Source organism: Pteropus vampyrus, unplaced genomic scaffold, assembly GCF_000151845.1.
Source record: "Pteropus vampyrus isolate Shadow unplaced genomic scaffold, Pvam_2.0 Scaffold154, whole genome shotgun sequence".
In the NCBI taxonomy this organism is placed as follows: domain Eukaryota; kingdom Metazoa; phylum Chordata; class Mammalia; order Chiroptera; family Pteropodidae; genus Pteropus; species Pteropus vampyrus.
This window is the reverse complement of record NW_011888935.1, coordinates 1,078,999-1,095,190: the sequence shown is the minus strand read 5'-3', so window position 1 is coordinate 1,095,190 and position 16,192 is coordinate 1,078,999. Positions and strand designations below refer to the sequence as shown.

The 16,192-nt window shown below is 37.2% G+C and overlaps 1 protein-coding gene across 5 annotated transcripts in view; it reads right to left on the bottom strand.

Moving 5' to 3' along the window:
- The window catches only part of DGKH (diacylglycerol kinase eta), a 173,262-nt gene that overhangs the window by 15,275 nt on the left and 141,795 nt on the right, over positions 1-16,192 (bottom strand). For 4 of the 5 annotated variants that reach the window (XM_011369749.2, XM_011369748.2, XM_023536370.1 and 1 more), the window contains exons 19-25: positions 11,662-11,779; positions 10,590-10,700; positions 10,354-10,450; positions 5,447-5,554; positions 3,521-3,634; positions 3,134-3,268; positions 2,019-2,182 (exon numbers count right to left, since the gene is read on the bottom strand). In XM_011369749.2, the coding sequence (XP_011368051.2) occupies positions 2,019-2,182; positions 3,134-3,268; positions 3,521-3,634; positions 5,447-5,554; positions 10,354-10,450; positions 10,590-10,700; positions 11,662-11,779 (847 nt within the window). The remainder of the gene's footprint in view (positions 1-2,018; positions 2,183-3,133; positions 3,269-3,520; positions 3,635-5,446; positions 5,555-10,353; positions 10,451-10,589; positions 10,701-11,661; positions 11,780-16,192) is intronic. The other variant, XM_023536372.1, reaches the window with a different exon arrangement.

Here is a 16,192-nt window from a genome sequence, read left to right as displayed (position 1 = left end):
ACCTCAGGGTCGTCCTGTCTAATTCACACCCAGATGCCAATTTTGGATCCGAACCTATCTGAAATCTCTCTTCTCCTTTCCATCTCTCCTGCCTCAGCCCATCGTTTCCTGTCGAGGCCATTCAGACAGTGCTGACCCCGCCCCAGCTTTGCTGTCCTGCAGACGATGGTCCACACTGCTTCCAGACTTGTCCGGATAAAGATCTGGCCTCTCCTCATCTCTCCATCCGCATTTTCTACACCAACGTATCGGTCACCCTGCACGCACGCTGCTCTGGGGCAGCTGTCCCTCACTGTATCTGGCCTCCTCTGTGTGACCACAGCGCCCCCTGAGTGACCTGTGACCACTTCGGCCACACTTCTCCCCTCTACGACTCAGCCACCAAATTATGGAGCCTGCAACGCAGTCACCTTGCCATTCCCACTGCCTAAAATGGTGGTTAGCACATGGAAGAGGCTCAAAATACTTGCTGAATATTAAATGAATAAATTCTGAAAATTGATGAGTAAGCCTGATTTTCATCTTTTGCAAATTTAAAAAAACTGATGGGGAACCGAACTCAGTTGACCAAAACCAAGTCTGGCCAAGCTTCACTTCCTTTTTTCGATAAGGTTATTTGGTTAATTGATAGGATGATAATACAGGAAGTATATTTTGGTTTCGAGAAAATGCTGTAGTTCTATTTTTAATTTTTGAGGAAACTTCATACTCTTTTCCATGATGTGTTAATTAGCTTGCCTGTAGTAACTATTTTACAGTGTATACATATGTCAAACCATTGCATGGTATATATTAAATATATATAATTTTTATGTCAATTATATCTCGATAAATCTGGGGGAAAATTGGACTCCATAGTAAGTTGTCTGTAGAATCTAAAAGAGATGTATTTACTCTATGACGAGTATCTCTGTGGATAAGAAGCTAAGGTGTACAATAACACTGTTATTATTATAATGCAGCTAAGTGGACTTAGCTGACTAGTCATTTTCTCTACATTTCTTCTAAGCTCCTTAGTATCTGGCCATTATCATATTTCATTCTAATTTTGAATGTTGCTATCCACCAGTAGGGAGTATATACCTTTTCTTTTACACCTCTAACATCCAGTACATTCTAGGAGGCTAACAAATATTTAAGGAGGAGAATGAGGAACGGGAGAGGGGGCGCAGATGGTGTGTTGGAGGGAGGAGAAAGGGAGTGAGTGAGCCCCGGCACCACTGAGCTTTGTTTCCTTCTCTGCTTTTCCGACATCCTAAGCGGTCCCCGGATGAAGGTACAGACAGAACAGAACAGCTGCCATTGACAGAACCCAAACTGTGCCAGACGTGAAAGGCTGTGGATGGTGGGTCTCATCTAACACTGTCCGCGACCCAGTCAGGTGGCTCTCGTCACTCTCGTTTGGCAGATAAGACTCAGGGAAAGGGGAGGGAAGAAAGTTGTCCACGGTCTCTCCTCCCTTCTGAAGCTTACTCCTGGGTCATCGTGATTTTCATCTGTTTCACACTCACGGAACTCATTTTTTCCTCTTCCCTTTCCGTCTACTGAAAGCAGTTTCTGTGCGGTCCCGGAGCCGCGTGACAATCTGGCAGAGGCTGATGCTTGGAGTCTTCCCGGCCACCCGCCCCCGACTCTCCTTGGTGGGGCAGGGTTAATGTTTATACTTCCTGCTACGTTCCATTGACATTTAATTCAGAGTTAATTATAGGGCAGCATATAAGGGAGCAGTTCTGCGTAGAGACTGTGTGTCAACCGGGGAACTAAACGTAATGGAAAGCGAGCTGTGTGGCAGGGCGGGTCAGGCAAGGTCTCCCCGTATTTCAGGAAGTTCCAGGCTGTTCTGCAGAGAGCACGGGTGGGGACGCTTGTGTCAGAGGGGACCCGGTGAAGGAGAACAGCGAGCACCGAGGCGGCAAGGGGAAGGGGAGGACATGCACCATTTCTAGCTACCCCCGACAACTGAAATGACGTATGCAAACTAACGAGAGGGGACCGGCCAGGACCGGGGGCCGCCAGACCTGGTGATGAGCTCCTCCGCCGCCTGGGAGCACAGCTGCATCTGCGACACCTCCTCCGTCGCCAGGTCAATAGCATGCTGGATGTACAAATGCGTCCGAAGAACTGGTTTACCAGAATCGCACTTCTGCTTATCTTCCCAAGATTTCAGAGTGCTTTCGAAAGCCTGTTCAAAATCAATATCACAATGAATTGTCAGGGTAGAGCTCGGAGGTCCAAATCAATGTGCGTTTCGATGCTCTATGAATGACTCTGAAACTACTATTTCTTTTTTCCCAATCGAACACCTCATTAAATAAATCATAAGTACAAAGCACATACTTTAAAAGTTTTTCCAGTGTATCACGATAAATAAAAAGTAATGTAATAGATGCTGATGAATATATCACTAAAAAGTTAAAACAAAACAGCTTCCATCTTTACTATTGTATATGTAATAGATGGGAGGGACACTGGCAATCTTATTTGTTATGTGTGTGACCTTAATTAAAAATGCACAATATTTGCACGCTGTCAAATATTCTGGAAAAGGCAAAAATATAGAGATATTGTAAAGACCGGTGGTTGCGAGGGGCTGGGGTAAGGGAGGGACGGATGAATAGGAAGAGCACAGAAATTTTTAGGTCAGTGAAACTATTCTGCATCTTCTTGGAATGGTGGATATAAGTGATTATACATTCGTCAAAGCCCATAGAATGTACAACACAGATGGTGATGTAAACTACGGACTTGAGTTAACAATACTGTCATCGGTATTGGCTCATCAATTTTAATAAATGGACTAATACGAGATACTAATAATAGGGAAATTTAGGTGCTTGTTGAAGAGCCGATGAGGTATGTGAGAACGGAATTGGAATGCTCTCTACATTCTGTTCAATTTTTCTGTAGACCTAAAAAAAAAATCGGCCTATTAATTTTTTAAAAAACTAAATAAACTAAATAAAACTTGCCTGACCCGCCTTGCCTTTGTTCATATTTAAAACCACAAAGACTTCAAGGTCAGATTGAAAAGACAATTTAAATATCTTTCCTTGGTTTCTATTTTTTTTATAACCATTTAAGATTTTTTTCAAACAGGCTTGATAAAACCGAGAAGCGTGTTTGCAGTACATACCCTGTCCCTCGTTAGCATCTGAGCTCTGTTTTTGTGCACGATTTTGATGATGCCTGGAGGCTGCACCCACGCTTCGCCATCCACCTGTACTGGGACTCCCTCGTCGCCAAAGATAGTGATTTTTACTGTACGGCACTGAAAGAAAACAGGTCATTTTAGAGTGCGAATCATCCCGAGACACTGACACTCAATCTGCATTCGAGCTTGACCTTTAGTCCATTCTGTGGGATGGCAGGTTATGATTTTGCACTTATGATGGCACAGTAACAACGGACGTGATGAGAAAGTCACAATTTTACCGATGAATATACAGCGTAGAGTCATTAGAGACGGCTTCCCCAGTGGCCCGCGCAGCGAAGGCAGGCAGGGTCTCGTGGGAAGACAAACCTGGGCTATTCGGTGATGCTGCAGCTTAATGACCCTTGACACTGCCATTTGCACGCTGTCAAATACTGCGACGACTTCTAAGATCTTGTCATCAAACGATGGTGCAGCAAATATCTGAAAGTAAACACTACGTTATGAAGTGGCACATTGAGCAACATAAACTCTGCAGTACACGTAATTTTTTGAAAAGCCATAAAATTAGTAAGCAAGAAAGGAAGTAAATATTACTAGGAAATGATCATTCAAGGACCAAAAAAATCACTGAAGATGACTTAAACATAATAAAAAATGGTTTTAAGGCCCAGATGGCTATAATACTCATGCCTCCTCATAAAGCACTCTCTGGACTAGTAAATTATTACATTTCCAAATAATTCATCTTGGTTATAAAATGTATTAAATACCTATTCATAGATGACTCAGATGTCTCGATAAAATGATGCAGGTAATTTTATGAACCCTAAAATCCCGGAAAGGTGACACAGATTTCGTAAGGTTAAAGCTAGCACGCATGCGGATGATCCAGGTCACCTGGAATGTTCTACGGGCACAATCCCAAGGTGTTATGAGCAGCGTGCATACGTGTTTACGTCCTTAACATGACAACTTTAAGGACATGAGAACACGGAAGTGGGCACCTCGGGATAAGAATCAGGTAGGCTTACTTTGCTTTGATGTTAACTTCGTTTCCACAAAATTAATTTAACCTAAAAATTTCGATTTCACCTGTATTATTTTGTTCCTTTTACTCTCGTTTACCATGCATAAATAATTACGCCTCTGAAAAAAAAAATTCAGTATCAAGTAGTATCCTAATTAAAACTTTCATTGAAAATATCAGGACACAAATTTGCAAGCATCGATAACTCCTTACCATTTTTGTTATCAGACAGCCTAGTTTTAAACCCTGTCTCTGCTGCTTATGAACGGTGTGTACTTTGTGTCAGTTTCTTCATTGGTATAATTTAGATGAAAATTGTGGGTATTAAATAATGAATGTGTAACTTTCAGAACACTGTTTGACTACCTACTAGGTAGGTAGATGGGTAGGAAGGTTCAAGGAAAGTTAGCTTTTTAAAATCTTAATCTCACTGATTTCTTCCCCTTAAAAGATTTAAGAGTAGTGACAGGCTGACAAAAATTTGACTGCCAATGTTAGTTTTTATACTCCAATAGGATTAGAATATAGTTACGTGAAAATTACAAATACTTTCCAATTTATTTTATACTTTAAGCCTGCTTACTTATTTAAAAGTCCTGAGAAAATGGATCAGTGAGAACCATTATATCACAAGCCTCAATCAAAGGGCCTATCAGTCAATGTATGTGACTCTTCAAACAAAGATCAAGTTATACTTCTCATTTTTGTTACATGGACTTTAATAATTGTTCTCTCTTCTTTTGAATATTATTTTCAGAACAATTACATTTTTTAGGTTGTGGTTTTTCCTTTTCTAACATAGGAAACTATAAAAAGAAAATGAAAATAGCCGTAAACTTCAATAGCCAAATGAGTCCTCTTGACATTTCAAAAAATCGAAAGGATAATATCACATAAACTTAGAAAATTAAAAGTATAGAAAAGTATTTCGGTAGGTAGAATAATGTCCCCCTCCCCATCCTAAAACTGTCCATGTCCTGATCCCCTGAACCTGTAAATGTTACCTTACATGCCAAGAGAGACTTTGCAGATGTGACTCAATTAGGGACCTTGAGCGGGGGGAGATTATCCTGGATGAAGTGGGGGCGGGGAGGGCAGTGTAATCCCAAAGACCATTAAAAGTAGAAGAGGGGGCAGAAGAGCAGCAGGATGCCACATGAGGAAGACTCAAGCCGCTTTTGTGGGCTTTGGCGATGGAGGAGGGGGCCACAAGCCAAGGAACGTGGGCGGCTGCTAGAATCGGCAAAAAGCAAGGAAATACTTACATCGTCCTCTTTGGTTCCTCCCCAAAAGTTAGTGCCTCCGGCATAGCTAGGGATGTTCAGCACTGCTATTCCTTGCAGACTGGGGAGAGGAATGTACTGGCCGTCGCACTGTAAGGTAAAAGGTTTAGGGGTTAGATGGAAAGAGCGAAGCCGCTAGCTCGGAAGCCACTAGCACACCAAACACGAAGGATGGTGGAGGGAAGTGTGCTGGGAATGTGTGCTCTCCTGCAAATAGATTCCTACACACCACTTTAAAGTATAAATAAGTATAGCAGAAGTTGTTATAGAAAACCAGATTAAACAAACAAACAAAAATAACATTCCTACCTCTTCTTTCAACCAAAATCAGGCAGTACTTTTCTTGAGCTTTTATTTCCAGGTCACTTATGATATCCTCACTTGTACTACAATCACCTTTGTACTTATTTGAAACATTCTTTTGAAAGCAGTGTCCGTGAGGGTGGACTCTGGGTCCTAACCATCTCGTCTGCACCTCTCACTACTCCTGGTATTTTGCTGGTGATCTGTAATTAGCTGGTGACTGGTTAAACTCAAGTAGCCAGAACCAAAACCAAACAAACCCACATGTATGTTGGGAAGTATCTTATACTCTGTCTTCTAATTAACCATTTAGATGAAAATTAAATTACCACTTAAGGAAAAAAAAAATCATATGAGTGATGAAGTAATTATAGATGCATGTGAATGAATTCTTATTGAATAGAGGGTTTAAGCCTCCATTTTAAAAGAGAAGAGCTTGCAGGGTCACATTTCAAATAAATGCTATATTTTTTATATAATCCTTACAGTAAAAATATTAATACAACTTAACAAAAATTGCATTTTAATGACCAAGCAAAATTACCTGCAATCTTAGAACAAATGAGAATTGTCTGAACTCATTTTTTCAACCATTTTCAATAACTGAGAATACATTATATTTGATTTACCCCCACAGGCTTTTTTTACAATTCCTTTTTTACTTTTTCATGAAATACACTGCAGTCCAGCACCTAGAGCCATTCCTGGCACATAGCTCATGCTTGATGTGTACTTGTCAAAGGAATGAACATTAAGTATCTAGTAAAATAATAAACTTTTTCTGAAACCAATAAACTCAACAGGTATCTTTGTATACTTTAGAAAATGTTTAAATCATATAAGTAACTTAGAGAAAATGGAAAAAAAATCTATCTCTGTAAATATAAAAGAAATATTTTTAAAGACAATTCCGAGCAATTAAAGATTTTATAATAAAGGCCATTATGACAAGCTCACAATTAACATTATATTCCATATTGAAAAGCTGAAAAAGTTTTTTCCTCTAAGATCAGGAATAAGACAAAGATGCCCACGCTCATCGCTTCTACTCAACATAGAATTGAAAGTCCTAGCCAGAGCAATTAAAAAAAAAAAAGAAAGAAAAGGCATCTAAATTGGAAAGAAAGAAGTAAAACTGTCACTATTTAAAGATGACATGATATTATATATAGAAAACTCTTAAGACTCCATAAAAAACTGTTAGAACTAATAAGTAAATTCAATAGAGTTTCGGGATATCAAATCAATACTCAAAAGTTGTTGCATTTCTTTATACTAATAATGAACTAATGAAGACAGTTTTTAGAAATTCTATTTATAACAGCGTCGAAAAGAATAAAATATATAGAAATAAATATAACCAAGGAGATGAAAGACCTGTGTATTGAAAACTAAAAGACATTAATGAAGGAAACTGAAGACACAAATAAGTGGAAAGATAGTCCGTGTTCATAGGGTAAATGAATTAATAGTGTTAAAATGTCTATACTACCCAAAGCAATCTACAGATTCCATGTTATCCCTATCAAAATTCCAATGGCATTTTTCATAGAACTAGAACAATCTTAACATTTGTTTGTGACTACGAAAGATCCTGAACAGCCAAAGCAATCTTGAGAAAGGAAAACAAAGTTGGAGGCATCACACTCCCTGATTTCAAACTATATTACGAAGCTATAGCAATTAAAAAAGTATTGTATGGCCATAAAGATGGACACATTGATCAATGGAACAGAATAGAGAGTCCAGAAATAAAACTCATGCATACAGGGTCTTTTCGTGACAAAGGAGCTAAGAATACACAGTGGAGAAGGGAAAGTCTCTTCAACAAACGGTGTTGAGAAAATGGGACATCCACATACAAAAGAATGAAATTAGACCACTGTCTTATACCACACACAAAAGTTAATTCAAAATGAATTAAAGACTTGAACATAAACCTGAAGCCATAAAAATCCTGGAAGGAAAAAAAGGTGGTAACCTCCTTGACAAAGGTATTGGTGATGATTTTTTGAATCGGACACCAAAGCAAAAGCAACAGATGCAAAAAAAAAAGGAAAACGAAACAAAACAAAACAAAAAATAAGTGGGAGACATCAAACTGAAAAGCTCTGCACAGCAAAAGAAATCATCAACCAAATAAAAAGGCAACCTATTGAATGGGAGAAAATAATTGCAAATTACATATCTGATAGGGACTAATAGCCAAAATATATAAAAAACTCATGTAACTCAATAGCAAAAAATAATCTGACTAAAAAATAGGTAGAAGATCTGAATAGACATTTTTCCTAGAAGACATATAGATGACCGACAGATATACAAAAGGTGCTCAACATCACTAATTATCAGGGAAATGCAAATCAAAACCACAATGAGATACTACTTCATACCCGTTAGAATGGCTAGTATCCATAAGACAAAGAATAGCGTTGGTGAGGATGTGGAGCAAAGGGAACCCCTGTGCACTGTTGGTGGGAATATAAATTGGTGCAACTATGGAAAACAGTATGGAGGTTCCTCAAAAAATTAAAAATAGAACTATCATATGATCCAGCAATTCCACTTCTGGGTATTTATCAAAAGAAAATGAAAACACTCAATTTGAAAAGATACATGCGTCCCCATGTTCACTGCAGCTCTATTTACAATAGTCAAGATAGGGAAGATATGGAAACAACCCAAGTGTCCAATGATGCATAAATGGATAAGGAAAATGTGGTGTATATAGATAATGCAATATTATTCAGCCACTTAACGATAACAATACCTTGAGGGCATTACGCTAAGTGAAATAAGTCAGAGTTGGACAAATACCACATGAGCTCTCTTAAATATGTTTGTCTAAAAACAAACAAACAAACAAATAAACAAAGCTCACAGATACAGAGAACAGATTGGTGGTGGCAAAAGTCAGGGTTGGGGGAGGCAAGAAATGGGTGACCTTTTTCTTAGTTCAAATAAATTGATTTAAAATTAAAAGGCTGAAAGAAATTTAAAAATTTAAAAATTCAGAGCAGTCTTAATGATTTATAAACAAATACACTTTATTTGGAAGAATGGTATGAAAATGGTGAACATTTTCAGAAGGAAGTTCCATCTCGACTGCTCAATTTAACACACTCCCTAACGGTTTAAAAAATATTTCGCTAATTTAGTTTAATATTAATGGTTTCTTTCATAAGTCTATGCATTTTATACGATGTAGTTAAAAATGATAATCAGAGAGGAGATCCATGGTTTCACCAGCATGCCGAACGGGCCCAGGGTCAGAAAGAGTTAGGAACCCCTGTTAAGTGGACAGTAAAATGCAGCTGTGTAAATAACACGGCCTCATTCAGACTTTGGGCCATGAGGAGAAAAGGCTAGAAATACTATTTCTGAAAGGTAATCCAGCCATTCTGATTCCAGATAGTTCCCTAAATCTTAAAGATAGCTGGCTACGGGGCTTGATCCCAGAACTTACTAAATTACGGTAAAGTGATTATTTACCTGTCTGTTTCTTCAAGACGGGGGCGAGAATTACACATCACAAAGGATATCAAGGATAACAAAGATGAATAGAACTTCCTACCTGTACATAAGGAGAGTATGGACTAAAGAGAGTACGGCCACTAGGGGACCAGATAAGAAAATAAATGACACAGTTCAATACACAGGAGAGAAGCCAAATTGATCGGGGATGGGGCCATCAAGGACAGTGTTTACTAAGTGTGAACTTGCCTGATTTTGCACCTTTTCGGCCAGTAACACCTACCTTAATTTTACAAGCATTGCTAAATCGAGCTAGCTGATCAAGCAGCCATGCTCTAGAGTGGAAGGTATCAGATGTTTATCTTTAGTTGATAATGAATGAGCTACGCACCTCTTTAATCCACACTCCAGTGTTAAGATAAAACCTACCATAATAACGCTGTGTTTAAGTCACTGAGCTGTAGACTTAGGATTTGTTCACTTTTCGGTTTGTAGCATATGCCTTAATTAGAAATAACCGGTTAAGGTGCAAAAAAATAAAATTCACTGAAATTAGCAGACTTTTCAGAGGCATTTCTCCAATCTTTTTTTTTCCCTGTTATTGGAAAAGATAAATAACTTTTGCCATCCTTAATTTCCTAGTTAAATTAGTAAAAAATACTTAAAATCTTAAGTGATCACAATCTTTTTCTTTCATTAACTTGTTAAAAATAACTGGAACAAAAAAATACTTTTACAGACTCGATTTATGATGAATGTTAGTTTCAGGGATTCGTGAAACTTCAGGCATTATAGAATTGGGTCAGGATTCGGAAACTGAAATGAGAAAATCCATTAAAAACGCTATCCTATAAACGGGCTCTACCTTTTCACAGGGTCCTGTGACTCCACATCTGCATCCAAATTTCAGGAGCTAATGATAATGATAATTAAGTGTGTCACTCATCTCCAGTGTCTACACCTTCTTCAGGAGAAGGCTGACACCTACTTCCACTCCCCGCTTCAGTGTTTAAACACTAATCAAGAGGAATTTCGGCCAAATTCACTGCACAAATAAAATCATTTTTTAAAGTAAGATAACATGAAATGTCTTTACTTCAAGATGAACTTACCTCCAGTTGAACCCTCTGCTCTAAATTCTTGTACGATCTCTGTAATAACTCCCGTGTTCCCAGGACTCCATACCACATCAAGTTTTTAGTCCGGCTCCTGAAAATAATTGTTGGCAGGCAATTTCAGTAACTATTACATATATACTCTTTAAAGGCAGAGAGAGCAAAAGAGGTAATAAATAAAATTAAAGTAAAATTGCCTTCATGTAATAGTATTATTACTATTACCAAATTACCTGCATTTTTCAGGGTGTTCTTCTCTCTTATTATTAAATTCTAATGAAATTTTTGCATCTAATCCAATCCCAAAGTAATTGTTCATGACACATTTTTCTGAATATCCATCTCTACGATAACAAGGAAAAGTACATAAAAGTCAATCGCAGGCTCGTAAAATTACACTTTATCTACAAAATAGCACTTAAAACGACTTAAGCTTCCATTCCCGATAGAGTAAAGCTTAGAAGAAATCGCTTCCTGTTAACACTCCATGGGCGCGACCCCAGTACACGTGTGTAAATTTTGGTAACATATAAAGGGACGGTGGGCCAGGCGAAGTGGAGACAGAGCCATGGCAATGCTTTTCCACTAACTGTAACAAAATCTTAGTTCTCTCCCACGTGAGCTCCTTGCCACACACACAAATGGGAGGACCTTACAGTCAGGTGCCAACACTCTTCTTTTTTTATCATTAGAAAGTCTTCTCTACTTCTACTCTTATCAATGGACAAATATTTATTGAGCAAAAAAACTACTAGATCTAATCCGTTTTTCTAGGTGCTTTGGAAAGTACAAAGTTTGCAATATGGTACCTTCGTTGAGGACCGTCAGTAGAGAAATGAGATATGATAAAGGCAAAATTAAACATGGAAGTAAAAAGAAGTGTATATTGAACGGCCAAGTAGTTTTTTAGGAGTTTAAGATGGAACGAGATCAATGTCGACCAGAAACTTCCAGAAATAAGTAGCCAGAAGTTGGATGTGGAAAGATGACAGATTCGGCAAAATGGAGGAGGTGAAGGGAACAGCAAAAGTATGGATATGAAGATGTCGATGAACAAAACAGTCCAAGGAAAAGTGAGTGGGGCGGGGCCTCACGGCACCGAGGGGTCATCATCCCTGACAGCAGGCTGGAAGGGACCCGCCTCGGGACCAGGTCCTGAAAACCAGGGCAAAGGGGTCAATGTGCTCTGATGACCCTTTTTGTAAGTGGAACCACATTTATCGCAGTACACTTAAAGTGTCACCATTCGTATAAAATGGAAACAAGGAAAGCCAAAACAAATTATTTTCAAAAGTATTTTCTTACAGTGAATCGGGATCTGGGTCAATAAATGGCGTCGCACCAAAAGGATCGATATTTGCTAGCAACATTTTGTTGATAATAGAACTCCCAGCAATTGAGGCAGCTAGTCCTGCTCTTAGACCTGGCCAGAGAAAAAATATATATAGGTTCACGTGTTAATCAAACAAACAAGACAAAGAAAAAGCCAGTCCACTGTTTTCAGGCCTAACTTCACCTTGTTCCCAAACGTTGTTTTTAGTGCCTGCTCTCCTCATTAATCAAAACTAAGAACTGTGACATTGTCAAGTAGAAGGTTTTTGATGCTTGTTAGGCTCTGTATGTTACCATTAAAAAACAAATAAAGCAGATGAAGACTAAACAGGAGTCTCTTCGTGACAGCGTCTCATTTAACATCTCAAGGAGTCTGTCTACATCTTCAACAAATAAATATTACTTCCTTGCTTTAACAGATAATTACATCTCTAAGACATTTACAATAAAGGCTAAATTACCCAAAATGTCATGGAGTTACCACTTCCATACTCTCAAAGCATAGATAATAATACTCAGTTAAAATTGTTAACAAAAGTGAAAACACAGTGTTGGTGTCAATGGTAAGTAGTCTAGTATTATATGTGGGTATTAATAGATTTGAAAAAGAATATAGTATTGAACATTAAAATGAAACATTTCTCTTCCGAATAAGTACAACTTCAATGTTATTTCAACTTGTTTTCCACGACTAGTTCCAGTATTCAAAAGCTAATGAATTCTATCTATCCCATCAATTAATAAGGCTAGAAGCACTCAAGTCTGAGAGAAGACAATGTAATAGGTGCTTAAGGAATCAAACAAACGAAAAAAGAAAAAATAGTGAAGGAAAACACATCGTGCAATTGAGAAACATTAGGAAAGTTTTTAAAGTCCTTTCTTGAGCAAATATTCATTTCCCAACATATGCCCTTCTTAGATTATTCATTATTTTAGCTACTAAAGTTTGGCTGTTTATCAAATAATCAAGATGAATTTTATTGCCATTGAACTTCATAGTTTGAATATGTTATGGCGTACTTTACTATGCCAACTGGCTTTGTGTCTAAATAAGTAAATAATGAACAAAATAATCGTAACGAGGAAAGAACAGTTCAGAGAGGTGAAGAGGCACACTCAGGCGGCTGCATACAGGAGTGCAGTGTCTTCTAGAATGTTTTAAGGTTAGCTATATGAATAGCCTTAGCTCAGAAATGTCATGCCCAGGTCGCAAGTTTGAACAAAGATATAACCTCTAAACATGAAGGCCCTTCCAGAATCAAGCATGTTCTGGGTTTATCACTTTTATTTTAATATTTTCTTTGTGTTATAATTCACATACCAAAAATTTATCCTTTTAAAGAGTATAATTCATTTGTTTGTAGTATACACACATAGTTGTGCAATGATCACTACCACTTAATTCTAGAACGTTTTTTTATCACCCTCAAAAAAAAACTCCACACTTATTAGTGGTAATTTTCCATTGTCCCTGTTCCTAGATTCTGAAAACCACTAAACTACTGTCTCTATGGATTGTTGGACATATCATATAAATGAAATCACATAATATCTAGCTTCTGTGTCAAGCTTTTTTCACTTGGCATAAAGTTTTCAAGGGTAATCGTGTTGTAGTATTTACCAGTGCCTCACTCTTTTTATGGCTAAATATTATTCTACTGTATGAAAATACCATATTTTGCTTCTCCATTCATCAATTGATGATATTTGGGTTGTTTTCATTTTTAAGATTTATCAATAAAGTTGCTATAAAAACAGTGTATACAAGTATTTGTTAGACACACATTTTCAGTTTTCATGGGTATACACCTAGCTGTGGAATTTCTGGGTTATATGTTAACTCTATGTTTAATTCTTTGAGGAACCACCAAACTATTTTTCAAAATGGCTGCACCATTTTACATTCTAACCGGCAATGTATAAAAGTTCCAATTTCTCCACATCCTTGCCAATATTTGTTATAATCTGTCTTTTTTTTATCATGGCCAGCCTAGTTGGGAGAAGTGGTATCTTATTGTGGTCTTGATTTGCCTTTCCCTGATGACTAATGACCTTTTCATGTGCTTATTAGCCACTTGTATATCCTTTGGGGAAAACATCTACTCAGATCCTTTGGTCATTTTTACATTGGGATATTTGTTTTTTCTACTGTTGAATTTTAAAAGTTCTCTATATATTCTGGATACTAATATCTTACCATATATGTTATTTGCAAATATCTTCCCCCATCCTGTGGAGTGTCATCTTGCTTTCTTGGTAGTGTCCTCTGAATCACAAATACCTTTAATTCTGACAAAGTCAAATTTATATTTTCTTGTGTTGCTTGTGCTTTTGGTGTCATATCCAAGGTTATGGACATTTATATCTATATTGTCTTTTTATGGTTTTATAGTTTTAGCTCTTACATTTAAGTCTTTTAACCATGACGAGTTAATTTTTATATATGGTGTGAGGGAAGCTTCCAACTTAATTCTTTGCATATGGATATCTAGTTGTCCCAGTACCACTGGTTGAAAAGACTATTCTTTCCCCATTGACTAATTGTCTTAGCATATTTGTTGGATAGCAACTGACCATAAATGTAGGAGTTTATTTCTGGGTTTTCGGTTCTATTCAGTTGATCTATATGACTATTCTTATGCCAGTACAATGTGGTCTTGATTACTGTAGCTTTGTAGTTATGTTTTGAAATCAGGAAGTGTGTCCTTCAACTTGCTTCTTCCTTTTCAAGATTGTCTTAACTTTTCTGGGTCCTTTGTATTTCCATGTGAATTTTAAGATCAGCTTGGCAGTTTCTGCAAAACAGGCAGTTGGGATTTTGATACGGATTGTGTGAAATCTCTGTTCAATGTGAGATGAGCTGCCATCCTAATAATATTAAGTCTTCCAATCCATGAACACGGATGTCTTTTCATTTAGGTTTTCTTTAACTGCTCTCAGCAATGTTTTGTAATTTTAAGTGTTCGCTTCTTTCACCTTCTTAAATTTATTCCTAATTTTTAAATGCCATTTTAAATGGAATGACTTAATTTCATGTTCAGATGGTTCATTACGAGGTAAAGAAGTACAAATTACTTTTTGTATATTCATCTTTCATCCCATAACCTTGTTGTACTCATTTATCATCTTTAATAGTGAGTGTGTGTGTGTGTGTGTGTGTGTGTGCGCGCGCGCGCGCGTGCATGTCTGTGTGTGTGTGTGTGTGGGGGCGGGGTATTCCTTAGGATTTTCCATATGCAATGTCAATCTGTAAAGAGATACAGTTTTACTTCCTCCTTTCCAATTGAAATGCCTTTTTTTATTTTTCCTAATTTCCCAAGCTAGAACCTCCAGTATTACGTTGAATAGAAATGGCAAGAATGGACATCTTTGTCTTGTTCCTGATGTTAGAGGGAAAGCTTTCAGCCTTTACCATTAAGTATGATGAGTTTTTCATAGATGCCCTTTGTTAGGTGGTTGTGTGTTTTACCAGCAGAGGGTGTTGAATTTTTAAATCCTTTTTCTGTATCCTCTGAGATGATTTTGTGATTTTACCCTTTATTCTATTCCTATGGTATGTCACATTGATTGATTTTCATATGTTGAATCAACCTTGTATCACTGGTCATGGTGTATAATTCTTATACCTTGTTGGACTCGATTAGCTAGTATTTTGTTGAGGATCTTTTTACTGCTATTCATAAAAGATATTGGTCTAAAGTTTTTTGTGTGTGATATCTTTGACTGGTTTTGGTATCATGGTAATGCTGGCCTCATAGAATGAGTTGGAAAGTGCCTTTTCCTCTTCTAGTTTTTGAAAAAATTTGTGAAAAATTGGTGTTAATTATTCTTTAAAATTCACCAGTGATGATTTGGAGCCCAGGCTTTTCTTTGTAAGAAGTTTTTGATTACTAATTCAATCTCTACACTTGTTTTAGGTCTAGTCAGATTTTCTATTTCCTCTTGACTCAGTTTGGTAGTTTGTGTGTTTCTAGGAGTTTGTCCATTTCATCTAGGTTATCCAACTTATCGACATGCAATATTTCATAGTTTTCCCTTACTATCCTTTCTATTTCTGTAAGGTCCATAGTGATGTCTCCCCTTTCATTCCTGATTTCAGTAATTTTAATTTTCTTATTTTCTTGCTAAAGATTTGTCAATTTTGTTAATCTGTTCACAGACCAACTTTTGGTTTCATTGTTTTTCTTTACTGTTTTCTACTCTCAATTTCATTTATTTCCAATTTCTTTTATTTCCACTTCCTACTGCTGCTTTGGATTTAGTTTGCTCTTCCTCTTCCCATTTACTAAGGTGCGCAGTTAGGTTTTTGGAGATCTTCCTACTTTTTTAATATACGTACTTACAGCTCTATATTTCACTCCAAGCACTGCTTTAGTTGCATCATATAAGATTTGGTATATGATGTATTTTTGTTTTTATTCATATCAAAGTATTTTTAACTTCTCTTGTAATTTTTTTCTTTGACTCATGTATATGTGCATTTCTCAAATTTCCATTTGTTATT